The sequence below is a fragment of the Sceloporus occidentalis genome, unplaced genomic scaffold, assembly GCF_023333645.1.
Source record: "Sceloporus occidentalis isolate IW3139 unplaced genomic scaffold, rSceOcc1.0.p SCAF_5, whole genome shotgun sequence".
NCBI lineage: Eukaryota > Metazoa > Chordata > Lepidosauria > Squamata > Phrynosomatidae > Sceloporus > Sceloporus occidentalis.
Window position 1 is genome coordinate 45,514,739 of NW_028316985.1, and position 27,985 is coordinate 45,542,723.

Below are 27,985 nucleotides of genomic sequence, written 5' to 3' on the forward strand. Positions count from 1 at the left end.
CTCATACAAAGATGAAAAAAACATTTCTGGAAATATTTTATTCTTAGATGGCTCATCCCCCCCCCCCCCCCCCAGTATATATCTGCTTATTTTTGCTCACTTGGCAAAATTAATCCTTGTGTCAAAGATAGTCTGTAAACAGAAAAACTTTTTAGCTCTTTCTCTTTCACTAAAGCAAATGCTTCAGAGTTAGAGAGCCCTACAATTAAATATGTGATTTTTGAAGAAAATGACGGAAATAAGGAGGGGAAAAGCCATCAAGCATCTGTGCTAGTCTGTAAAAGCACTTAGAAACCTGAACACATGAAAAAGAAATAAGGCAAAGGGGAAAAGAGAGGGCTGATAAAGTTTCTGGCTACTATACAGGAGACATATCATTACCATATGATCTACAGTGGGTGTTAGCAGCTTGGATTCTGTTCATTGAAGAAAACCTAAGTTTTTTAACTGAGCTTTTGGAACAGAAGAAGCAGGAGGGTGTTCCACCAAATGACAGTCACTGAGCAGTAACCTACCCCTCCTCCTTTCCACACCTGCAAGGTCTTCTGCCTGGCTTGAATCTTTCGTCTAATTGCATCTCATCTAGGAGGGTGCCTGGTGCAAATCCCTGGATTAAAAGGTACAGTTTTCAGTAATTATCTTGAACTCTGCCACAGTACAGTAAAACTTCAGTAAAAGCTAGAGGGGACAAGAAATCTGAACGACAGCACTTTTAACAAAAGCATTAATACAGTTCCTCTGCATTATATGGGATCATTTTCAAGAGCTGTGGATTTTTTTAAAAAAAAAATATTTTCCATTTTAGGTTATTTGTACTTTCATAAAGATTTGTTGTACTCCTTAAAACATTTTTCAGTTACAACTGTGCACATTCTTGTTGTAATGAAAAGTTTAAAGCAGATGAAGTTGGGAGAGGAATCAACACTGAATCTTTGTGTTTTGTAGTTTGAAAAGTGGAAGGCATTTTTTATTTTAAGTTAGTGGAAGGGGTGCTATGTCCAGGGTAGCAGACATCTTTCTAAACATTGCAAAATGATATATTACATATGTAAACAGTGATTACATATTTCAGACAACAGGATTCTTGAGTGAAAGAGCTGAAGGTAAATAAACAGAGCTATCCTGCGGTAAAAGGTTACATACTGCAGAAGGAGACATTCAGGCTGTTTGAAAATGGAATTGAATGTATTTCAGAAGTCTTGAGTGTGTCCAGAAGAATGTTTTTTAACTTCTCAGTTCTTTCTACCCTGCAAGACACAGTTCTTATTTTTCAGGAAAGTAAAATGCAATATGTTAGTAGTTGTTGAAGACTTGCAAAAATTAATCTCAACTTGATGGAGTAAATTTACTGTTGGGGATTCTTTTCTTCCTAGAAAAATTCTTGCTATTGTCTACATTTTCTAAAGGCAAGATAAAGTATTGTGGAGTCCCAGTTAAGCCAAGCATTCAGTCCAAGGACTATGGCTTAACTGATTCCTGGATAAGCTGAGTGTAAAATCCCTGGATAGAAATATTTTAACACAATTCAATATGAATATGCCCCCTCCTCTTGTCCCAGTTCCTTGCATTGAGTGTAACATATATCTATCATCACATAATACAGTGCTTTCCCTTTTATGGTTTATAGGGGCTGCACATTTATAGTTTGCAGTATATGTATATATTTATCTTCTAGCTCTATTTAGTGATTTCCTGGTACTTTAGATGTTTACACCTTTTCCATTGTGAATTAATCTGCTATAAACAATCAATATACCCCCACTATTGTTTGTTCTCCTCATGAAAAATTCTGATAAAATCAATGAAATTAATTTGGAGCACAATCAATGCACATTTACCCAGAAATCAGTGGGCTTTATTCCTTAATAAATTTGTTGCAGCCATAGAAAAGTGAAAGAATATTATGATTATTGAAGGATACTGCAGTTATTAAAGTATGAGGCCCATTGCTAGCTTCCAGCCATAGATAATTTGTCATCCCCCCCCCCCCCCAAGTGCTCCTTAGGACATCTAAAGACTAGTAAGATTCACTTAGAGACCCATTGTTAGTTTTCCCCCCCTCATTTTATTTTATTTTTTATTTTTTATTTTTTTATTATCATACATATCCCCCTCATTTAAAAAGCACTACAAATGTTGCTGCTTTCTACTGTGGTAAACCAAGTCAATTAAGAAAATGTAGAATGTGCCTTTATGGTAGATTTTCTTTCAGCTATAGAAATCTGTGTAGATGCATATGAAGCGCTTGTAGCTAGATATGATTATAAAGAAGGAAATTGTTTATCAACAAAAAATTCTAAATTTCCTATTGATTGTTACTAACAAATACTACATTTTTATTTTAAAAAACACATTTAACATGTTTAGTTACTGATAATTGAGGACACAGAAATGTTTCATACAATGATAACATGATAGCACTACAAGAACAGAAGGTCATATAAACCTTCCTTAGGCCATTACTTATAAACTGGTGGCTCTTCCACACTATACAGTTATAGTGCTATGATTCCACTTTCACTGCTATGGCTGTATCCTGTGCAGTCCTGGGGTATCCACTGCGGTTTTCTTCCAGAACCCCTGTAAATACCAAAATCCGTGGATGCTCAAATTTCATCATATACAATGATATAGTAATATTATATCTCTTTTTTAAAATGGCATAATGAAAGTTTGCTTTTTGAATATGTATACTCTTTAAAAAATATTTTCAAGCCACAGATGACTGAATTTGTAGATACGGAGGGCCAACTATAATTGTGTGGTATGAAGGGGCCCCTGCTTGGCCTAATGAGGAAAATATTCAGTACATTGATGTAATATTATGTTTTGGTTTTGGATCCCCCACAGCTTATAATTGTAAAATATGCCTTTGGACTAGAAAGGCTACTACAGAGGCAGGGAAACTGTAGCCCTCCAGATGCTGCAAGACTTCAACATGTAGCCGCTGTATGCATAGCTAGCTGTCAGGTTTATGGTGTAGCCCAGGGGTAGGCAACCCTTTTGAGCCAGGGGCCAGGTTGCTGTCCCTCAGACAACTGGGGGGGCCGAAGCCAAAAAATAAATAATTAAATAATTTTTAAAAATTAAATAAATAAACCGGGACAAATGTAGAACAAAATTTTCAAATAGAGGGCACTTTTAAAATAAAAAATGGAGGACACGCAAAAAAAATTGCTGATTTTTAAAAAAATGTTAAGATAAATGCATGTTTCTGAGGCTTCTATAGACAATTGCCCCACCATGCCCCTCGCGTGAGACGCCAAAAGCCCCGGCGGCAATCGGCGGCAGGACCGGGCTGGGGCCGGTCCCAAGGCCTCGCTGGGCCGCATCCTACCCCTGGTGTAGCCCAATAACATCCAGAGGGCCTAAGCTGCATTCCTATCACTATATACTAATCCATCATGAATTTATTGAGAACAATGTTATGGATTTTAACTGAGAGCCTTTGATATATAGTACGTTCCTAGAATGTTGGTTTTAAGCCCATGTTCCAAGTCAGTGTTGGCACTCAATGGTTGGCCTTGGACCAGTGACCAGTTACTATCTCTTGACCTAATCTCCTTCATCAAGTTGTTATGAGAATAAAGTGTGTGTGTGTGTGTGGGTCCACATTTCTCCCAAATGAGGGTTACAAGTTAAAACAATATATAATATGTACATTTTTGTAAACAAAAAAACCCCAAGACACTATTAAATAAACAATCCTATTAAAAGGAGAGGCAGCATGGTGTAGTGGTTTGAGTGTTGGGCTCTGATTCTTGAAACCAGATTTCAAATTCCTGCTCAGCCGTAGAAACCCACTGGGTGATTTTAGTATATCACACTCTCTTTCACCCTCAGAAAAAGGCAAAGACAACCCCTCCCCACCCACAAACAAATCTTGCTAAGAAAACTCTGTGATAGATTTGACTTTAGGATCGCCTTATGTCCAAAGTTATTTCAAGACACACAATGACAACATGTCAGAGCACAAAGCATGGATGTGACCATAGGAGGAACTGGGACAAAGGTGATAGGGTTACCAGAGTTGAAATGGCAGCCATCATGAGTCAGCATTTAAGGAGCTCTTAGTTGTAGGAAGCTGATAACACAGGCACAGGAGGTGAAACCAGCAGGCTTCAATTGTGCAAAGTCATAGCTGTCACAGGACAGGAAACTGGGTGATATCCCAGGAAGGGGAAGGGTTCAAGACCCCAAGGGGAAAAAAGTATATAAGGGAGAGGGATGAATTTTCTATGTGGTTGATAGTGGTTGGTGTTGGTTGGAGTTGTGGTATAGTGTGGATTTGGCAGAGCAGTTTGTTTGTATAGTTTGCAAATATCCTGAACTTGACGTTAAAGTCTCTTTGTTAGTCTCTGTCCAGCAATTCATTATTCAGGCAGAAGCAGCAGTTTGCATGGGAGGAATTTTTCTGTGCAGCCTGGAGCTGAGCTTCACAAGAAGACCTTATGCTGGCGTTCCTGGCCTGTGTGCAAGTCTTCTTCATGTTTACATGTTTGATTTCTTGATTTTACATGCCCCAATACAACAACCTGTTAAAATATTTTAAACAATTTAAAATACATTTTAACATAATAGAGAGAAAAGTACAATGCATCTTATTAAAAAACACTTAGGGCCTGTACAGATTGGAAGAAAGGGGCGGACAGAGGCTGCCCCATTCCCCCCCCCCCCCCGGGATCGTGGCCACACCAACCAAATGCACCTGGAAAAAGGATCCACAAAACACAGCTCCTTTCTCCACCACTGCTGAGTCATCATTAGCACCCTGGAGCAGTGCGGTGATGTTCCTTGTGCGTCACACTGTTTGGATGCAGTGCACAAAGCATGTCGTCATCATGTGTGCCATTTGAATGAGCGCGCCCCAAGATAGCACCCAGACAGCAGACACTCCACTCTCCCAAGCCCTACTTTTGGCCCCAGGCTTGTGCAAAGTGGGCCTTAGTTAAAAACAGGGGCCCATTCACACTGCATTTTAACCTGGTCTCCATTTCGATTTAAGTGAGGGTTGTTCATACTTCCGTCGGGTTTTCATGACCCAAATCGGGGGGGTCATTCACACTTGCACTGGAGTTTCCTGACCCGAATCAGGGGTCATTCATACTTGCGCCGGGGTTTTCTGACCCAAATTGGGGGGGGGGTTGGTGTAAATCCCCCTTAACCCAGGTTTTTTTGCCATGAGTTTTCTTGCAGTTCTTTTCAAAAGAACCATTTTTTGCCAATGGGAACTTGAAAACTGATTCAATCCAATTCCTTCCTTCCTCCTCCTCTCTCTCAGCCACCACCATTCTTGCCTCCCTCCAGCCACCTCCATTTTCACCCTCCATTCTTGTCCTTACTCCTCCTCCTACTTCGCCACCCTCAATCTTGCCTCCGTTCTTCTCCTTCCTCCTCCTCCTTTCCTCCTTTGCCAGTCCCGATCTTGCCTCCGTTTGCCCCCTCCGTTCTTCTCCTTCCTCCTCCTCCTTTGCCACTCCTGATCTTGCCTCCGTTTGCCCCCTCCATTCTTCTTCTTCCTCCTCCTCCCCCGATATTGCCGCCGTTTGCCCCTCCGTTCTTCTCTTTTCTCCTCCTCCTCCTTCACCACCCTGATCTTGTCTCTGTTTGCCCCTCCGTTCTTCTAATTCCTCCTCCTTCACCACTCCGTTTGCCCTCTCCATTCTTCTCTTTCCTCCCAGCCGCCTCCGTTTGTCCCCTCCATTCTTGTCATTCCTCCTCTTCCTCTCCCTCAGCCACCTCCACTCTTCCTCCCCTTCCCTCTTTCTGCCAGGATCATGGTATTTTATCCCATTGCCAAATGTGAACAGAATCCCGGGGTAAAATGCCATGATCATGGCAAATCAATGTCATGGATAGAATCGTTCCTGGCAATCAATGCCACAGAGAGATTTCATTGTGGCATCTCTGGGAAATAACTGGGTTCCTATACCAGGTTATTTTTTCAGTGTGAATGGGCCCAAGGTCTAATTAAATAAAAATGACTTTGCCAAAATGCAAACAGAGATCAAAGAAGGGGCCAATCTAGTCTCTTATGAGAGAAAAATTCCATAGCATAGGAGCAGCCATGGAAAAGTGTCTCTCCCATGTCCTCACCAACTGTACCTATGATGGTAATGGGACACAGAGAAAGCCCTTCCCTGAAGATCTCAAGACTCAGGCAGTCTTGTTAGGGAGAAGTGATCTCAGAACCACTGTCAACAATCTTTGAGAATTCCCAGAGAACTGGAGAGGTCACAGCAGACTGGAGGAGTGAGGGTGGGGGAGAAGGATCCAAATAATTACCACCAAGTCAGCCTGAAATCAATACCAGGAAAGATTCCAGAGCAGATCATTAAACAGACAGTCTTCAAGCACTCAAAAAAGAATGCCATGATTACTAAAAGTCAGCATGAGTTTCTGAAAAACAAGACATCCAGACTAATCTTATCTACTTTTTAAATAAAGTCACAAGCTTTGTATATGAGGGTGAGAGAGAGTATGACATAGTTATATGGTTATTTAAATTTAAAATTAATGCTGTGAATGTAGCATATCTTGGTTTCAGTAAGGCCTTTGACAAGGTTCCCCATGAAATCCTTACAAAAAAAGCTAGTAAAATGTGGGCTAGACAATGTGACAGTCATGTGCATTTGTAATTGGTGGACTGACTGAACCCAAAGGGTGCTCAACAATGGCTCCTCCTCATCCTGGAAAGAAGTGAGTAGTGGTTTGCCACAAGGTTCTGTCCTGGGTCCAGTGATATTCAACATCTTTAATTACTTGGATGATGGAACAGAGGACATGTTTATTAAATTTGCAGATGCCACTAAATTATAAGGAATTACTAATACCCAGAGGCTATGAGCAGAATTTAAAATGAATTTAACAGATTAGAAGCTGGACCAAAACTAACAAAATCAATTTCAACAGGGAAAAATGTAGGATACTACACTTGGGCAATAAAAATAAAGATAAAGGATGGATGACGCCTGGTTTGATGACAGTACATGTGCAAGGTATCTAGGAGTCTTAAAGGACCACAGGCTGAACATGTCAGCAATGTGATGTGGCAACTAGGAAAGCAAATGCAGATCTAGGCTGCATCAATAGGGATATAGTGTCTGGATCAAGGGAAGCAATAGTGCCACTCTATTCTGCTTTGGTCAGACATCACCTGGAATATTGTGTCCAGTTCTGGAAATTACAGTTCAAGTAGAATGTGGACAAGCTGGTAAATGTCCAGAGGAGGGTAACCAAAATGGTGAAAGGTCCGGAAACCATGCCCTGTGAGGAGCGACTTAGGGAACTGGGTATGTTTAGCCTGGAGAATACTTGAAGGGATGTCATATTGAGGATGGAGCAAGCTTATTTTCTGCTGAACCAGAGACTAGGACACGGAGCAATGAATGCAAACTACTGGAACAGAGATTCCACCCACACATTACAAGGAACTTCCTAACAGTAAGAGTTGTTCAACAGTGAAATAACTGGAACCAGTGTGGGTGACTCTCCTGCTTTGGAGGTTTTTAAACAGAAGCTGGATGGCCATATGTTGGGAGTCCTTTGATTGTGTCTTCTTGTATGACAGAGGTTTGAACTGGATGACTTCCAACATTATGGAGCTCATCACACGAGGCACTTACTGTGCTGGAATCACGGCCCAAATGCTTCAGAAGCGCAGAGTTGGGGTCGCTATTCATGCTTCTCAAACATTATTGAGGCATTTCGCTGTTCTTCCATTGTCAAAGCATTCATGGAGCAGCCATTTTTTGTATAATGCAGTTACTGAAATGCCTGCTCCATGGATTATTTGTCAATGGGAGAAGAGTGGGACGCACTTTAGTGATGCTTCAGAAACGTGACTGGCAATCCCACCTCCATGCTTCTGAAGCATTTAGGCCATGATTCCAGTGCTGTAAGTGCCTCGTGTGATAAGGTCCTATGATTCTTTGAGATAGTCTGGAACCAATCTGTTTATGGCACCCAGATGTCTTTTTTTGGAAGGAGTGAGATAAAATTCAAATAGTCTATAGTTTTGTGACTTGGCCAAATAAAGATACTGCTTAGGAGCAAGGGAAATGCCTCCTCTGATGCACAACAAATCAGTTCTGTTCTGTGGGGATGAATAGTGGAATACAGTTTAACAAAATCTTTGAAATTCATGAGCACAGGCATTAACAATGCATTGTTTTCTGAGCTGTTGTAATAGCCTTCCAATACAGAGGCTTTGTCACTTTGGCTGTTTCTGTTGAGTTTATATACTATATGGGGGCTGCTTCCATTCTGCAGAGTCTAATGCCACAAATAACATCTATAAACAAGTAAGGGGATGATGTGATTTCTTTCCATACCAATGCCACCAAGGCAATGCTTGTGTAGTAAATAACAGTTATCCACTCATCCCATGTGGTTTCTGTTGACATATGTTGCTGGTACTGGGTAGAAACATGAGAATGTTTTTCATGGCAACACATGAATGAGATCTATCAGCTCAGAAAAGAGCATAAATACGTTTGCAGATAGGATTTGATAGCTCTACTTGGAGTGGATTTGCCTCCTTAGTAAGATGGACTCCACCTGCAACTATGTGAATTGCCACCACTCTTCTGGCTCCTCCTTTTCCTACTCCATGCCTTTCAAAACATCTTATATTTCAAGTCAACATGAGCTTGTTCAATATCTAACATAGATGCAAAGGGTCTTGCTGACATTTTTATCTCTTGAAGGCTACCTGCAGTGTTGCAGTAGACCATTGAAAACTGAATTAAATGTTGACTCACCTTCAAGGAAGCCAAGAATAACCAATGTGAAATGGAACCTTTTATTTAAAACACTAAATGAGATGTGCTTTAGACAGCTAAATGTTCCTTTCATATGATCTTGCCATCCTGGCAGATTTTTTTTAAAGACAAAGAAAAAGAAAAGAGAGAGAGAGAGAACCACCATAATGAAAACACATGGGAAGAGTGTAATTCATCCCGGTTTCTGTATTGACTAAGAACTGGAAAATGGTAGATGTGGTTTCCTCCCTTAATTATTCTGCAGAATTTTAACATTCCAGGCTGTCACTAATATATTAAAGTAAAATCAAACTGTTCAAACCAATGTACCTACAATTGTCTCCAATGTTCTTTGTTAATTTCTGTGTTAGAAGCACCTACTTGTTTCCTGCATAAATTATATAAATGCATTGCTTTAATTCATTTTTAAACAAACTATGGCAGTTTACAGACCGCTCCTTTGGGGCGGCTTGTACTCACCCCTTTCCCCAATGGATTGGGGCTTCAGTTGCCACAGCAGCAGCCCTGAGGCCCCAATCTGCCGCTTTTCCAGGCCGCGGAGAAGCAGCAAAGGGCCGCTTCCCTGCGGCCTGGAAAGGACAACAGTGGCGGGGAAAGGGAGAAAGGGGCCACTCGGCCCCTTTCTCCTTTGTGTTGCTGGCGCAGCCATGTAATGGCTGTGCCAGCGACACAAAACCAAGAAGGAGCTCCAAAATGGAGCTCCTTCCAGCACCGCAGAAAGGGCACCACAGGCGCCCTTCCATGGCACCAGTATGTCACATCCGCACTGCTCCATTTGGAGGCGGCGTGGCCGTGATGCCGTAATGGCGGTGCCCATGTGGACAGGGTGCCGCCATTTTGTATGTACTCTGTATGTACTAGGGTTGGGGGCATCTAAAAGAGTACGTACTTGGGTTCCCATTTGTAAAGGGCCCACAGCACTGATAGACCAAAACTTAAATATCAAATATTTAAAAGGTATGGCTGGAATCCTGTTGTCTAGCTCCAACTAGAGTAGATTCATTGAATCAGTTGTTGAATGGTGACTCAACATGTAGGCAAATCCAATTTATCCAATGGCTCTATTGTTACAGGAAATAACAATAGAATTTAGACCATTAATACCATATGTAAAATACCCTTGTCTTTCTGATTTCTGTGTATGGTTGTGAAAGTTAGAAAAATGCTGACAGGAAGAGAATAAACACATTTAAAATATAGTGCTGGAAAAACATTTTACAGATACCATGGACTGCCGAAATGGATCCTAGACCAAATTAATCTTGAACATCTTTTACAAGTGTAAAATATCTCAACCCCAGTACATAGCTAATTTGTGCACCTTCAAATTGCCTTCTAGATTCACTGCTGCTCTTTTGAATAGATGAACTGAACCATGAAGGTGGCTATCTTCTTCCTTCTACTCCTGCCACTATGCTTGGCCAAGCCATTCCATCAAAAAGGCTTGTTTGACTTTATGCTTGAAGATGAAGCAGGTTCTGGAACACCTGAACCTACAGGATCTCCAGGATATCCTCCAATGGCAGTATGCCCATTCCGTTGTCAATGCCACCTTCGGGTTGTGCAGTGCTCTGATTTAGGTAAGCTGAATAAAACTTTACTTTAATTACGTTACATAGGGCTCCTGCCCATGAGGAAACAGCAGTGGTTAATGGACGCAATGAGTGGGATGCCATGTGGTTGTTGATGTTGTTAATGTGGAACACTGAACATATGACTACTAATGTTTTCTTTTATTTGATTCAGTTTGGGCAGATTAGTAATGCGATAAATGATTCCATCATGATCTAAATATCAAGATTTTACTCTCCAATGATAACTTGTCAACCCTCTGTATCCATGGATTTTTTATCCATGGATTCAAGCATCTACAGTTTGAAAATATTGTAAATATATATAAATTCATCAAAGCAAACATTGATTTTCCCATTTTATATAAGGGGCACCATTTTACTGTGCCATTGTATTTAATGGGACTTGAGCATCCCCAGATTTTGGTATCCACAGGGGCTCCTGGAACCAAACCCCAGTGGATACCAAGGGCTCACTGTATAGATGCTTAGATATTTGTTCCCATGTAAGCAGAAAGACAGATTAAAATAGATGAAAATGAAATGAAATTAAAGCTTTCTGGACAGGAAGATGAAGCAGAGATCAGACATACAAGTCAGGAAGTAGGAAATAAACTCCATACAAACAGAATAAAAGAATCAGTGTTTTTTCACTGGGAGGCAGAAACAGACCAAGGCTCAGGTGACTTCTGCAAGTAATGGATGAAAGGGATTTCTGGGACACCATCAAAACATTATCCTGCAAGTGGGAAAAAGACGCCACAGTCATTTAGAGTCCAGTGTTGGAGGAGCATTACATTTGACTTGTCTAGAGCGAGAAAAAGACATTTTGGCAAGGAGGAATCAAGTTTATTTTGTGTAAAACCTCAATGATTTAGAACAGTAAATAATAGCTTCGGAAGAGAAAGAAGAAGCCCTTCTTCCCCTGCATCATCTAAACTAAGATTTATTAAATACAACATTTTCCTGTGTCATTGACAAATGTATTGTTCTGTTTTTGGTTTACAGGAATTTTTTGCTAAAGGGTTATTTATCCTACCTGCAGCACGGCATTTCTGTGCTTATGTGAATTACATGTCTCTACATGCAATTGTCAGTTTATAAAGATAAGATGTTATCTTCTTAATCAGTGACATTGTGCCCATGCTATTGCTTTGCTGTTGTATTCTTGTGCCTTCAAGTCATTTCTGACTTATGGCAACTCTAGGATGACCCTATGGGGGGAGGTTTCGTACAGAATTTCTTGAGAGGGAATTTTCCTTTGCCTTCCTCTGAGCTGAGTGAGTGTGATTTGCCCAAGGTCACCTAGTGGGTTTCCATGGCTGAGTGGAGATTCGAACCTTGGCCTTCCAATGCCCTAGTCCAACGTTTAGAACACTACACCATGGTGGATCTCTGAGCTATAGCTAGGTTTATACTAATATTGTTCTGTTAGGAAAATTAAAAAATCAGGATAGTTTTAAAATATCAAAATTGCATCTTAATCACATCTCTACTACAGTCGGCCCTTCTTATATACAAAATTTTTATACAAGCATCCAAGCATCCATTGTTTGAAAATGTTTTTAAAAAGTACAAATTTCAAATATCAAACTTTGATTTTCCATTTTTTTTTATAAGGGACCCCATTTTGCTATGTCATTATATTTAATGGGACTTGAGCATCCATGGATTTTGTTATCCACAGGGGATCTTGGAACCAAAACCCAGCATATAAAAAGTGTCCACTGTATATAATACTTGTGGTTATAAAAGAGGGAAGGTTTGTATATTGCTGCAGTGAACAACTCTCTTATGCAAGAGATAGCAATACCCCAGAAACTGTCCAGGGTAAAGGACAGATTTTTGGGTGAAGGGGACTCATATTTAGGAATCAGAATGAAGTAGAAGCAACTGAAGACAAGTACTATTTGTTTAGCTTCACTCATTAAGCTTTAGCTTCACCCATTCCTACTCATTCCCCTTCCCTGAGTAGTTAGAAGTCAAAGGGACATTACTTCAATTTGATAACAGGTCACTTCTCAAAATTATCATGGCTAACACTTGACACATCACTGGATGTTTCTAAACCTTCACTTTCAATTGAGACATCTTCCTCTAGCCCTTCTCAATGAATATCTAGTAATCTCCATAGCAAAGACAAAGTGGGCCAACTACAACAACATGAATCATGCAATTGCCAGAAAACTGCCAAGTCAGGGTATTCCCCAGTCATTCTAAAGGCCAGCAGGATGAAATGTCATAATCATTTTCCTAACTTTACCAGTAAATCATTTTTGTTATTATCTACAGATTCTAAATGTCTAAAAAAAGTTTCATAACACAAGATTTCTTATTAGTAAATTTCAAAACTGATCTACAAATGATAGAAAAATGTGTCATGCTGTGTCTTGAACTGAAGCTTATGGTTTTTCCATCTTGCTTTATGATCTACATCCATACCACTAGAAGTATTCTCCTTAATTATTCAGTAATTGGTGTGGGAATGAAATGTGGGAATTTATTAATGTGTTTAATTGGCCTTGAAATTTACCAGTGAACATTTGCTTTTTCTGAATCTTTTCTTCTGTACTCTTTTGGCTTAAGAGAGTGTTTGATTCCTATTTTTCTAGTATTTCTCGTGGCTCATGGATATGAATTTCTAGTAGTGCTGATAGTACATGGAAATATGTGAATATTAGAGATACATGCAAGATCATTTATACATTTGAACAGATTAAACTTCTAAAAATAAAGATTAATTGATGTTGCAGCATAGTCATATCTCTCACAGATAAATGACTATGTATAAATAGTCATCCATATTTAGCTTTTCAATGGACGAGAGTCAGTAACAAAAAGATTTTACGATATAGAGGAAGAAAACCTTCCATGAGGCTCTCAGAACTTTTTCAAGAGTTTACAAATCTTGGATCCAATTAAAATATTTTTTCCCTTATATCTTTCACTTTTTCTTCAAAAAAAATCACAAACAAAACAGGAAATTAAATCTTTTCTAAAGCTTCAAAAACAGTTCTGAAATAGAACTCTCTATTTCATTTTATTTTGCTCTGGCTATTCCACTTATAGATCTTTATCACTTTGCAAAAACAAATTCACCCCTCAATGTATAAATGGAAATTATTAGATTTCACTGCTAGGTGATCTAAAACATTCTGCTCAGAGAAAACAATGTAAAGTGAGTTCACAACCACTTTGTTTAGTTGGAGTTCTATAAGAGAATGCTACTCATTTGAAGATTATAATTATATCAGCAATTATAATTATATCTCTGGCATATCACATACATTACTACACTCAGGACATTGTTGCTTAATTCTAAATCACTAAAGGAACTAAGCAGAAACTTCATCTCCTGTAACTTCCCACACTAGCACTAGTACTTTGTGCCAATGGTTGGAGATTTCAAATTCTGACTGATTTAATTATGTCATGCTATAACAACTCTACTTGTCTGTTGTCCAGACTTTATTTTCCCTGTGGTGCAAGGGTGGAACAAGAAAATATTACACTAATACCACTTATTTATGTTTAAATTCCATTTGATCTGAATATTCAGTTGTGGAGGGGAAAGGTCCATGGATGGTTTAGTTGGCTGGGTTTCATGGCCATACTGATATCATACGACTATATGGAAATGGACAAAATAACATATTTAGTAAAAAAAAGAAACCAATGGTCAACTTCAAGATGGAATGGAATCCCTTATTAACTACTTAAAAGAAAAAAGAAGTAAAGCTATGGTTATCAGTTTAGAAGGGAAGGTTTGTTAATTGGGATATAATGAAAAGAAATCAACTGAATGTATAACAGTATGAATTAATGTTAGAAGGGAAATAATGGTGGCTGAACAGACCAGCAATTTGAACCGGCTTCCCAGTGGTGTGGGGGTGTGGGGACTGCATGCTGCATGCCCCAACTCTGTGCCCAGTCCAGCGCCGTGCTGTCCATCTGATCAGATGGTGGGTAATCTTGGGGCATTCCTGCAGTGCAGCGACCAGGCACCACATACCACAGGAGTGCAGAAGAGCTGGAGTGGCAGTGAAAAAAGCGCCTCTTTTCTGGCCCAAAAAGTAGCAGCATTTTGCCCTTCCTTTTTGGGCCCAAAAACCTCTGAATCAGAGCCGTGGCATACGGTTGCCATGGCCCCGATCCAACACTCAAAGGGGTGGCACAGATAGATATGGCACAGACAAAAGATGAAGAAAATGTTATGTTATGCCTTGACAAAGCACTATGTTCCTGCTTTCCTTAGAAAAAACTAAAGCAAAATACCTTTGTATTTGGCATTAGAAATCAGAGATAATTTTTGAAGTTTGTAAAAATTTAGTATTTTAATAACAAAAAGAATACAAAGACATCAGGAAATAATTATGTGTGATGCTAGTTTTTGTTATTTGTTATGTGTTTCGGTGATATTTGTTTGTTTAGATATGTTATATATGATATGTTTTTTAATATACAAGAAGAATAAAGAGTACTGTAAAAAAGAGAGAGAGATAGTCATATTGATATCTACTTAAATGCTGAACAGTTTGGGTGGAAACAAAATTTTCAAGGTTTTTTAAACAGTTGACTAATTCTTGGCCATTGTTTTGAATCAAAAGCATTGAATAGGAAGAATCTGGTTGAAATTCAGCTAAAATCATAAGAGTGGCACAGTATTTGAGTTTTGGGCTGCAACTCTGTAGATCAGGGTTCTATTCCTTGCTTGTGAAACCCACAGGATGACCTTTGGCAAGTCACATGCTCTCAGCCTCAGGGGGAGGCAATGGCAAACCTCCTCTGAGCAAATGTTGCCAGGAAAATCCCATAACTGGGTTGCCTTACGGTCACTACAAATTGGAAATGACTTGAAGGCACACAACAACAACAACTCTTGAAAAACAGATTTAAGAGTCACTCAAATTTGACACACTGTATGTGAGGATAAATCAGGAAAAAAACAACAACTGGTTCTTCTTCATTGATCTAGTATTTTTGCAAAAACAACACTCTTATAGTCTTCAACCTCACAAATTTTACTTGGCATAAACTTTCTTGGACTAGAGCCACTTCATTGGATGCAAGGAAGATTACCTCGGTTGGCAGGTATTTTGACACGTGCTTGGGTGCATAGAGAAATTCAGCAGCAAAAGGTACAAACATTGATTATATTTTCTTAATTGACATTGATGGTAATTTACCAAACAGTTAGGCACTGAGAGTTAAGAGTATCCTAATACAGAGAAGTAGAATAATACATACATGATGGTAAAAAGTCTTCATCTAGTCAAAATAAAAAAAGACAGAGTTTAATTTCTACTTGGATTCATATGAATGGGGGATTGTGATCAATAGGTCCATCTTTAATGATGGTGATCAAGAAGAATCAAACCCTGATCTCCAGAGTTGCAGCCCAACACTCAAAACACTGTGTCACTCTTATGATTTTAGCTGAATCTCAACAGGTCCAGAGGGAATAAAAGTGCCAAAAATAACAGCCAGAAGCAATTGCCTAAATATACAAAAGTTGAGTGGTAATTTAGGTAATGTAATACCTTTCATATTACCAATCAAAAGGGTGCAGAATGATCACAGTAGCTTTCAAATTTCAGTTGCCTTTTTCATCTGGCAAAACTGGTTAAAAATAATACAGGAGAAGAAACATGATGATGTTACAGTCACAGGCCTACATGCTGCTTAAGGTATTAGTGAGGCAGGTTTCATATAGACAGAATAGTTAGGCCAACCCCTTGTGGCCATAAGGTGACTGGGAATGAAAGGAATTTAAAAAAGCAAGTTTTCCTTCCTCATTCACAAAGTACCTCCTTTTGAGACCCAGGTTTGTTTGTCCTGTATGGTGGAGGCAGAGGGAATTTAGTTTCTTAGGAAACCTCTGAGAATAGAGAGATAAATTTAGGAGGTGCACAAGGCAACACATGTCAGTAACAGCAAAATGAAATCACTTTTGTTATATACTAGCCCTGTAGTGAAATGGAAAGTCCTTTGCCCCTATTTAAACAAACAAACAAAATAGAGTTGAAAGGAAAGGGGTTAGGAGGAGTCTAGCAGCACCTTTAAGATTAACTGAGTCATAAGCATTTGTGGACTTCAATCTACTTTAGACACAGTGGTAGAATGAATCTTGCACTTCAGACATATTAGCAGTTATATAATTCTGGAGGGTCAGCTCAGAATGTAACAGGCTAATGAAAGATGCAGTTTGGGACAATTTTTTGAAAAAGTGTGCTGGAAAACCTTTGAAAACTGTCATTTCTTACATCAGATTTGTGTGAATTTAATCTTTGCCTACACTCAAGTGCCAAAGTGAAATTCATTACCTCAGTTTTCTTTCCCCAGAATGTATCAAGGCTAGTAGACTCTCTTTTGATGTCCGGGGAACCCCTGCATGCATCAAAATCTCTTATTGGTTTATAGTGATGGATGGTGTTCACAGAAACATCACATGGGACTTTCAACCAATTTGTAGGGGGTAGAAATGGACCATGTAAGGGAGATTTCTAATCATGTGGGTGTCAAGGATCTAAAACCACTTCTTGTTGATCTTTGGTGAGTACAAGAGTCTAAGGACAGAGTATTATTTCTTAAGCACTGATAGTACAGTGTAGCAATTAGAGGTGTTGTTGAATCAACCAAAGGAATATTTTACTTTTTTAAAAAATATATATAAAAATTAAAAAATATACAAAATAGTGTTGTTGTTTTTATGAAAAGGCAATGAGAACTGAATAAAACGCTTGACTTTTAAGGCCAGTCCAAAAATCTCATTGTCATGGTGGATGAGAACATTTGAATATTGGGTAGCTTCCTACTTAATACATTCAAATATTAATGAATACATGGCATCATCCCTAGTTACTCACATGAATCCCATGTGGTTCTTTTTTTATGAAGCATTTTGCCATTGCATTTTCCACATGCACATGCATTGCCAGATAGTGCTGCCTAGCACATGTTAAGTTTGTGCAATAAATATGAGGATGCCACCCAAATTAAGGTTTAAACCGGATAGAGGTAAACCAAATTAAAATGCCATGGGATAAGCTCCAAAGACATTGTGCAGCTAGGCAGTTGTTCATACACCTGTCCTCACACCAACCCAGGACCTGTGCACTGCTCTTATCTTTCTGGGTGGTGGATCCAACTGAGAAGCTCTGATGAGGAAACGGGGAACCTGGCTGCACCTACATGGCCAGGCAACCCTTTTCTTGCATCAGACAGGGCAATGCAGATTCCCAGTTGGATCCACCATTAGAGAGGGAAGGAGTTTGGGTGGGGTGGCCTGAACAGCTCAATCTTGTCACGGAGTTTCTTAGAAACTCCACTTAGAACTCCACTTGACATTTAGACACCAAATGCCACAGGAACGCCTAAAACCTAATGCAGTGGCAGAAAAGGTGGATTTTTCCAGCGCAAAAAAGAACTGCAAAAAGGATCTGCTGGCCCAATCCCACAATCAAAGGGGCAGCATCAAACTGCCCCTTTGGGTCCATCTGTTTTGGTCCTAAGTTGAGTCACAAGAGGAGGAGCTGAATAAATCAAAGATGATGATCCAAGGAAATTATTCCAATGGACTAATTCCTATGGGCATTTTGAATAGGCTAGGGGAAACCTGGCTTTGTAGAGTAGGTATGAGTTATTCTGTGCGCATAAGGTGATTGCAGGTGCAAGTAGTCTGGAAAACAATGGAAGTATGGCAAGTAACAATAATACAAAGGACTATAGGATCTTCATTATCAAGCATCAGTTTAGAAGGGAAAAGTCACTGATATTAAGCTTGTGTCTAATTTCAACATAGCAATGATGATGCACAACCTACATCTTATCAGAGTGGCATGTGAGACAATATGTCTGATACCTGAATGACTTCAGTGTAGGCTAATCATTAAATTAGGCTTTTACTATACAGCTTTAAAAAGTTCAGAAGAAGACATTTCAGACTAAACTCCAAATCTCCCTTAGCTTCTTCTGCCAGTAAACCCAATAATGAAGCAGTCTTAATTTTCTAAAAAAGAAAATGAAAAAGAATGAAAAAGTCAGATATTATTCATCAGGAAAGCCCTATATTATGAAGTTGTTTTTTCAGATTTATCTTCAGAATCTGCACAGTTAGCATAATAATTGCTCCTCTGCAGCGAATGTTTCAATAAATCCTTTAGTTATTTTACTAGATACTTAGTGCCTAGATACATCATAATTAATAATAAATAATAGCTCTCAGTTAATCTCTAGACTTCATTGTGATGAATCTGAACATTATATGCTTTCAGGGGAAAGGAATGGACTTTACCAGTATTCAGTCATTCTTTGAAAAGAGACTTTTGTCAATGAATGATTTGACAGTGCAAATTTGTATAACCAATCAATAAAGATGGTTAAAAGCAGAAATGATAGATTGTGGCCCAAGAGCCTTATGTAGTCCATGAGTATTTCAAATACAGGTGTTTTTTTTTGGGGGGGGGGCAGTTCAAGAGATGATTATTTCTTCTGGTTATGCAAAGAGGCCTTTTTCATGTTACAGTAGAAATATTGAAAGGAAAAGAGGCTCATAAATACACATTTCCCCATGCCCTTCATGCAGTGAATGGATTCACAGAAGACAGTATAGTGGCAGAAATGGTATTTGAGAGAGATTCCAGGAATTGTGGGCAAGGCTGGACTGGTGACACTGTGGATGTATTTAGGAAACTGTCAGAAGGCAGGGAGAAGTAGCAGAAAGAAAGAAGTACTGGCACTATGAACTGTGAACAAAAATTTCCAAAAAATAAAGTGAATTTATTTTTTTCATTTTACTGTTAACAACATTTCTAGGGACTTGACCAATAGAAATGATACAAATCTCCAATGCTTGAGGTAGGGTACAACATAGATTAACATACAATATGTAACTGACCATTGAAGAAATAACTTAAAACATAGGATTAAAATAACCTTTACTCATTAAAATCATTTAGATTAAAATATGCCAATTTAACATTCATAAAATGCATGTCAAAAGAGATAGGTACTATTTTAAATTCAGACAGCATATTTAAAAACTCTCCCAGCAGGTCGTTCCACAGTCTAGAAGTGGCTGATGAAAATTTCCTCTGGGTGACAATTGCCAGTCCAGTTTTGGCCAGATGAAGTAAATGCCCTCCAGAGAATCTTGAGTGTATGAGGCAGATTATACTGTAGGATGAGATCTCATAGGTAATCTGGACCTAATCATGTAGAGTATTAATAGTAAAAATCAACACTTTGTACTTTGCCCAGAAACCAACTAGCAGCTAATGGAGTGGTTTTAATATTGGCAGAATATTGCAGAACATTATGATCAAGGGGCTAATTATTTGCATCACATTTTAAAGATAAGTCAGAAGAATCTTGTTGATTGAAGATTTATCTGTTACAACAATCTGTCCCCATAACTGCCAAGAGGATACTGTAAGAAGTTCACAGGCAGGTCATGAGCAAAATGGCAGTTTCCCATCTTTTCTCTATAGCAGTGACTGGCAGACATTTGCTAGCCTTATTGAACAAATATAAGGCATCTAGGTTCATGGCCTTCATTACACCTTGTGATCAAAAACCCCTATGCAAGAAAGATATTTATCCTACATCTTCTGCAGTAAAGATAAACAAACAAAAAAAAATTCATTGAGATTCACGTCAGTTTCCGGTTTTTCCTTTAGTAGTTGTCATTGTCATTGAACAATCCAACCTCTTAAAATGAGGAATCTTACTGATGTAAATGTGTTTTTATTGTTCATCTAAGTAAAATTCTCAAAATCCTTTTTTGAATCCTTGTGCAAGTTTGTGCTTCTTTTTCTTTTTGTCCTCATTATTAGGGTAAAGCCTTCACTTTCTGAATGAAGCTTTCTTTTCTCAAATAGGCTCTTTGGTATTGCTGGCTTACCATGCTGGTAAACTCTGGGACTTAGTAGTACATTTTCTTATATGTGGAATATGATCTAACTAAGACCAGGATCCACTGGTGTACTTCTGCTGAAACCCACTCTTTCTGCCACAGATTGTGACCCCATACATAGCTTACTACAGTGGACTGAACATCTAAGTGGAGCAGGTTTTGGATGCTGCAAAGGGCTGGAGTGGGATGGGGAGGGGAAGACAATCCTGATTTTGCTTGCTTTGGATAAAAAGGTGTATTGCTGGATTCATAGGTACACCACCGGGGTTTGGCCTGAGCTTCTACTGTTAAGGTTTTGAGTCTTCTGGCAATTTTGATTCTTTTGACTTTTACTTTTCAAATTCTTTTTCATCAGTCTCCTCCTTTTTTCAAAGTTTCATCTTGTGCAGTCAAACTTATTTGGCAATTTTCCCACTTACATATACCATAAATCTGATAAAGCCTTTCCAGAGAGAGAGAAAAAAAAAAGGGGGGGGGGAACCATAAAGGGCATTCATAAATCTAATGCCTGACTGAGTCATGGTAGGAGCAAGAAATCTTCCAGAAAACCATATAAGTTCCTGTTGCTGTTGCTGGGTCTGTTTCATATATTTTAATTTGCTGAAAATCTGGAGGGAAAAGACTCATGCAAGTTTATTCAAGTTGTTATTGCAACAAGTTCCCTTATTACCAAATGGGGATTTTATACAGACTTGTAGTGACAAGGAGCTTTAAATGTTAAGTACAATGAGTAAATAAAAAGCATTAAATTTTAAAAAATACATTAGGCAACTCTAAACATTTATCATAGTAAGCTACTGCTAGAGTCATATATTGAACCCATAAAATTCATGAGAGGGGGGAATGGAAGTAAAGATGAGAAAGTTGTGAGCAGACAGGAAGCCAATACAGGGGAAAATCACATAGCCTTTTTTTTCTGGAAATGTTCTAGACAGAGGTGATATGTAATACAGAGACTGAAATAATGTTCATGTCAATCAGTTTTTCTGCAAAATAATGGGATTCCCAATGCTTAAGAACCCACAGAAAGAAAAATAGTGCAATGATGAAGACACTTTGCAATGTCTTTAAAGAAATTATTCTATACAAAAATGCATGTTTTTTGCAGAGAAAGGAGGAGAAAATAAAGAGACAGGCAATAGCAAGTAGCAAGTACATTTCTATACTGCTTATCAGTACACTTAAGCACTCCCTAAGCAGTTTACAATATGTAAGCTAATTGCCCCCAACAAGCTGGGTACTCATTTTAGCAGCCTTCGAAGGATGCCAGGCTGAGTTGATCCTAAGCCCCTGGCTGGTATCGAACTCACAACCTTGTGACTATGAGTGAGTGACTGCAGTACCATCATTTAACCACTGCACCACCAAGGCACAAAAGTTTGACTGAAGTAATAATTAAATCCAATGGAAATTATCATCAGAGGTGAACTGATGTGCAGTGACAAACTTTGTTGTTGTATGCCTTCAAGTAGTTTCTGACTTATGGCAACCCTAATGTTGGGGTGTAGAGAGACGAGCTGTGTCCCTTACGACCATATGCAGAGCTGCTGCTTTACCTTGCAGCCTGAGGAAATAATTCTCCGAACAGCTAGACTTCCCTCAACATGAGAGCTTTTTTATCTTTGTTGCAAACTATTTACAAAGATTGCACAGAGTATCAGACAGCCATCTTGAATACTCACAGCTATACAAACTAACAAAGTGCTTTGCCAACCACTGACCACAACAACCCAAAAATGGAGATAAGTACCTTCTCCCTTATATAGGTGGTCTTCTTGGAAGTCATGTGACAGTCATGCCACCAATGAAACCTGGCTGGTTTCATACCCAGTACCTGTTGCATCATAATATTGCCCATGATGCACTGCTGGCTGACCTCACCTACTGTGCATGTTGCATCAGACTTCCCATGCTGCACAGCTCACCAAATGCTGATTCATGCACCTGCCATTTGAACTGTAGTAACCTCTGCTCCAGTTCCTCCTAGTGGCCACATCCATGTCATTTTCAGACCAGTGTGGCACATGGTCCTGACACCTAAAGCAAATTGTGTGGGTTTCTTGGCAAGACTTGTTGAGAGAAGGTTAGCCATTGCCTTCCCTAGAGGTTGAGAGCATGTGACTTGCCCAAGGTCACCCAGTGGGTTTCATGGCTGAGCTGGGAATTAAACTCTGGTCTCCAGATTTATAGTCCAGCACTCAAACCACTATGCCAGACAGGATCTAATTTCACTTCTATCTCTCAACCACCTACAAAGTGTAGAGGATGGTCTTCCAAGAAGCACCCCCTCCCAGTGCCTCACAGCTCCAGGAAGATGCTGATGTTTGACCATAAAGATCTAGACATATTCTGCACATGGGTGTTGTAGCCCTAGGGTACAAGTCTGTAACCTGGACAATCTCTAAAAAGATGCATCTAGGAACTCATCAACGTATTCCTGATTTCAACCACCTGCACATTCCTGACTAATAGGTGACCACCTATTGTGTTTACCTATTTACAAGTAGAACATTACCCAGTAGAACCTAAGCCAACGACTGGTTGACCTATGCATACAAAGCACAAATGAACCAAAATCCTTTTAGGATGACCAGCACAGAATTAGGGTGAATGAGTGGGAAGGAGGGGAGCTGCTGTACCAAAAGAAGTGTGAACAGAAAATAGACCAGGCTTGAAGAGCTCACTCCTTTTCAACCTGCTGCAAGATACTTGCATCACCCTCCTTCACTGCACTCTTTGCTAATGGTGTTCCCAAACTGGGGTGCAGCACTGGCCAGGGAGTGGAATTCTGCACAAAATCCACCTGTTTTGTACAGAACACATGTTTCCTGTGTGAGGGACAATGTACTTTGTGGATAGATTGATAGATAGATAGATAGATAGATAGATAGATAGATAGATAGATAAATAAATTTTCTGCAGAAAACCCATAATATATGTTTCTGCACAAAATAATAATAATCAGCTGCTAATAAAAGCAAAATACTGCACAAAGATCTTCATATTCTGCTACAGTGGGGAAAAGGTTATGGAACCTATTCCATAGGTTTATATCCAATGGCAGTGGAATCTCAGAGAGAAGTGTGCCGCTAACATCAGTGCTGGAGAATAAAACAGCATTTTGTGCACACAAAAAAAAAAGTTGTGTGCAAAAATATTATTTTGTGTATATTTATCACAAAAATATGTTTTCTGTGTGTGTGTGCATGCACACACACACAATCTGTGAATTTTGCACAGAATAAGTTCCAAACAGCAAAGATTCTTATCAGTCCAAGTTTCTCCTTGTCAGGTTTGCAAAACACATGGGATTTTTTTTTTTTTTTACCATTGTAAAATATTTTTGAATATTTTTTTTCCTTTGCTAGTTGGCAGAACATTGTGGAAAAGCTACCAGACTGGAAAGTTCACTATTTTTAATAGCTTTGTGCCCAGAGTGTGCATGAGAAGAACAAAGGATCACATTATTTGCACCAAGAAAGGAACAATGTTTCTGATCAATAAAGGAAAGTAATGTCATGTGTCTTTTCTCCTGACTTGTCAGCTACCAATACAGAACCAAATTTCAGTTATGAAGGATAAAAAATGAATAATAAGAAAGAACATTATTCATGGATCAAAAAGAAACTGTATCTCTGAATTTCTTGTTCTCTCAGAGCATGTCTACTGCCACATATCATCCTGTCTTCATGACACAAAGCCAAAGGCCCACTTGGACTGCAAATTGTCTTCATGTGGCAAAAGCAGTTCCACAGGGAATCCTGGCTAATCCCTGCATCAAACCAAATTTTTAAAACTCATCATTTGGTCTGGATTTTTCCAGAAAATTTGGAGCACTCCAGAGAGACATGAAGTGGCTGTTGATATAGAGTCCTGCTGAGCCATCTGCAGCTGAGGTCACAACAAGGAACCCAGATATATGGCCAATGCTGGGCACCTTGTTTATGACCTCAGAGGCAAAAACGTGTGCTGGCAGTGTCAGCATTACCAGGCACAGTGGCATGCTATGTAGACAGCATTGCTATGGAATATGGGAACCTTCAGGACCAGAATACTCTGGGGGAAGCCCATAATATTCTGTCCAGTAGTTTTTGTCTCACAAAACTACAATTCCCAGTATTCCCTAGCATTGAGCCAGAGCAGTTAAAGTGGTCTCAATCTGGATTATTTCTGCAGTGTGTTTTGTACCATAGTAAACTTTAACTATAAGATTAATTAAAACTTAAGTTTCATAAAGGTTTAATTGTGGCCTATTTGGCTGGATATAAATTCCACAGACATCACCATCTGTTTCTTTAATGCAAGTTATTATAATGTATTTCCTATGAGTTCATTATTTTCTGTAGTTACTGTTCTATTTTGACTTGCTCTTCCTAGTCATTGACCTGGCATAAAGCAGAAGCACTTTTGAATCAGTTGGGTCTTATTAGAGTAGTCAGGAATCTGCTAGTTGAACAGTAAATTAAAGGGAACACCACCATGATGTGCCCTCTCCCTTCTTATCCACTGGTCTGTTCTTTTTTTTTTTCTACACCACACCTTCTCCTGTCTTTTAAAGTGAGGAAAATCCCTGTATAAAAGTGGGAAAACTAAGAATTGGTAGTGACATGAGCAAGGGTCTGGTGGACATTTGGGGATATCTGATTATTGGAGTCAACCCCCAAAAGGCCAGTTTTCTGTTTGTTTCTTTATTTCCACAGGAGGTTATCTAGAAGGTTATTATCCTTTAGACTAGTGGCCCCCAGATCTTTCAGGTTATAGCCCTCTTTCCTTTTGAGTGGCAACCCTAGAACCCCTCCCCCCCATGTGTATTTTTTTTATATTAGGTCTTCTGTTCTCTATGTAATCATGATGGTCACATGACTACAAAATTGTCTCTGACAATACTGGCTTCTTCAGTTTAGTAATGAAGATGGGCATCACCCACAACAGACACAACTAGACAATCTTGTCAAGGGAAAACCTTTACCTTTACCTTTTTTTACTGCAAATTCAAAACAACCAGTCTTAGTTGCTGCTCCTTTTGCACCCAATTGCCTTGAGACCAGCAACCAAGCAGCTGGCTGAGCAGCAGGCAAGAAGCTTCTTGCTTGTGCCAGCAGGCAAGAGACTTCTTGGTTGCAGTATGACTGGCTGCTCCGTTTGCTTCCTGTCATTGTGGGAGCAGCAAATGAGCAGCTGGTTGAGCAGCAACCAAGAAACCTATCACCTGTTCCAGCCTTACAGCAAAGAGCAGTGTAAACAAGAGGTCTCTTGGTCGCTGCTCAGGCAACTGCTCAGTGCTGTTCCCAGGGTGACCAGGTTCAAGAGAGAAGGTTCTCCCTAGAGACGAGGAACCCTCAATCCTTCATCAGGGCAGAGAGAGGCGCAGCCGGTGTGTGTGTAGGGTATTTACAGAGGCCACATGCTCTGGACTGGAGAATGGTGTAGGCTGGAAAGGGTAGCGATTATAACTACAGGAGCCTCTCCTAGCCAAAGGATTCTTTCTAAGAATCGAACACAGATACACCTTTTCCAGAGATATGTCTTCCCCACACAGCTTCAGTTGTCCACTCTCTCACAAAAAATTGTTTCTTCTGCTACCTCTTCTCTTAGCCTTTTTGATGAAAGAGAGCAGGAGCAGCAGTGCAACTCCAACCTGGTATCCAAGTCCCAGCAAACCTCACCAAGTTTAAGCAGGGTCCCAAATGTGAAATCTCCTTTTTGCCTCCACTTCTCCCCTGCCACCATGTGATCTAATTCTTTGCTCCAGTCTGTCCCAAAATGGTGCCTTTCTGAGCCACAGAAGCAATGCCATGTTCCCAAGCCTTGCACAAGTTTTACAACTGCCATGTCTAGTAGTAGTAGTAATAAAATTTTATTCGGTCATTGACCAATACAAAAATATAACAATTACACAGTACAGTTATTAAAAAATTGTCTATACAATTTCAGATCAGCTGTAAACATTTCAGCTTTCATCAGCAACTAGTTGGGGGCATAATTTACATACAATATAGCAAAATTTTGCCACCTTGTGAAGAACATTTGGTTTTCGGTTATCCAAGAAATAACATAAATAGAAAGTGTCAGTATGACCACGGTATTTATTTAGGAGAGACGTGATCAGCTGACGGCGAATATCTTTATAAAATTGGCAGTACAGAAGAACATGCTCTATCGTTTCAACACCACCATCTGCCACTTCTAGCAAAAGATGCTGGACATAGACTGAACTCAGATGGGCAAAGAGTGGGAGATCCCACCACACAAAACGATCAGTGAGGCTGTGTGGTGGTTTTCTGGGGACGCTGAAAAGAAGTTTAATGTAATCCTCATCCCCACCATGGTCCTAAAAGCAGCTGGTTCTCCTTGTCTTATCCTGCACACCAATACTTTGACTGAAGCCCCCCCTGCCACCCCCTTTTTCCTTCATTATCCCCTTAATGTCCCCTTTCTACCTCACTGCCCCTCTGGATCCTTCTAATGCCCCCAAGGAGGACATACCACTCACTTTGGGAATCACTGCTTTAGACCAATTGAATTAATCCATCCATATTTTTATACAAGATCAAATGTGTCTTCAATTAAACTTTGAACAAGAGAGAGAATAATCTTTACTAATTTGCCAGATTGTTTGGGACAGAAATATGGCTAACAGACTAGATTCTGGAGTCAAGGCAAGATATGCAATTTTTTTGGATATACTAGATTACAGAACAAAAGGAAATGAGGGTGAAGATATTTCATGCTATTTAATGATAAATAACTTCAGTTCTATTTATGGTTTTATACGGAGTTTTAATCAAATGTTCTGTTGCTTTTCAGGCCTTCATAGTAAAATGCAAAGAAACCACACCCGCAATAGTGTTTCAATTTGAAAACAAAGTAAAAATGGAATTAGACTGTGTAATTTCATTTAAAAATGTTCTCTATTTTTATAAATACAATATACTGAACATTTTAGTTGAGGATAAATGTGAGACCATTGGTATGCAAAAAGGTCTGAAATTTAAAATCATGCTAGACATTTTCTTTAATTATATTTTGCTGTTTTAGTCATTACAATCAGTGATAATTTAGCTATTTACTTTAGGGCACGAAGGATACAAATCAAATGAGGCATGTTTTTGATCTGTCTAAATGGATTATATACAATTTACTCTGTTCAGAGGCATGAGAAGAAACTGGATCCAAACATGGCCTTTTTGCGCACTTATGTGCTTAAGTCAGCAGAATTTGGTATTTGGAAAGTTTCCAGGAATGGGCCCCTGACTGTCATACAGAATTATAGCTGCAGGTCTAACTGACCATAATTTGAATGTAGAAGACTTCAAATATGAATAGAGGCACTTAAAACATGCCTTGGCATTGTCTAAAAGAGCTGCTTGCTTGAATAGATGGAGAAGGGAAAATTGATGACAATATGACTGATCCCATCAATGAGGTGGAGGGGAATGTGAGTCTGGTTGGTTTCTTAATGTTTCCACAATAATCCCTTATGTGGTTTATAGAACCCAGTGAAAGGGAATGTTGCTAAGTAAAAGGGACTATGTGGGGGTTATAAGATTATTTTTTTGTTTCATCCCAGAATCTCTAGTTGCAGTCCAAGGGGTAACCTTAAGCTTCCCAATACTTTGTTGTTGTTTGTTGTGTGCCTTCAAGTTGTTTATGATTCATGACAATCCTGTCATGGGATTTTCTTAACAAGATTTCTTCATAGGAAGTTTGCTATTGCC

The 27,985-nt window shown here is 39.3% G+C and overlaps 1 protein-coding gene across 1 annotated transcript in view; it reads left to right on the forward strand.

Annotated features, from left to right (window-relative positions):
• Positions 1-216: 216 nt before the first annotated feature.
• LOC149312111 (decorin-like) overlaps positions 217-27,985 on the forward strand; it is a 44,981-nt gene continuing 17,212 nt past the window's right edge. The window contains exons 1-2 of the mRNA XM_089523980.1: positions 217-619; positions 10,123-10,363. Of these exons, the coding sequence (XP_089380106.1) occupies positions 10,159-10,363 (205 nt within the window). The 5' untranslated portion in view covers positions 217-619; positions 10,123-10,158. The remainder of the gene's footprint in view (positions 620-10,122; positions 10,364-27,985) is intronic.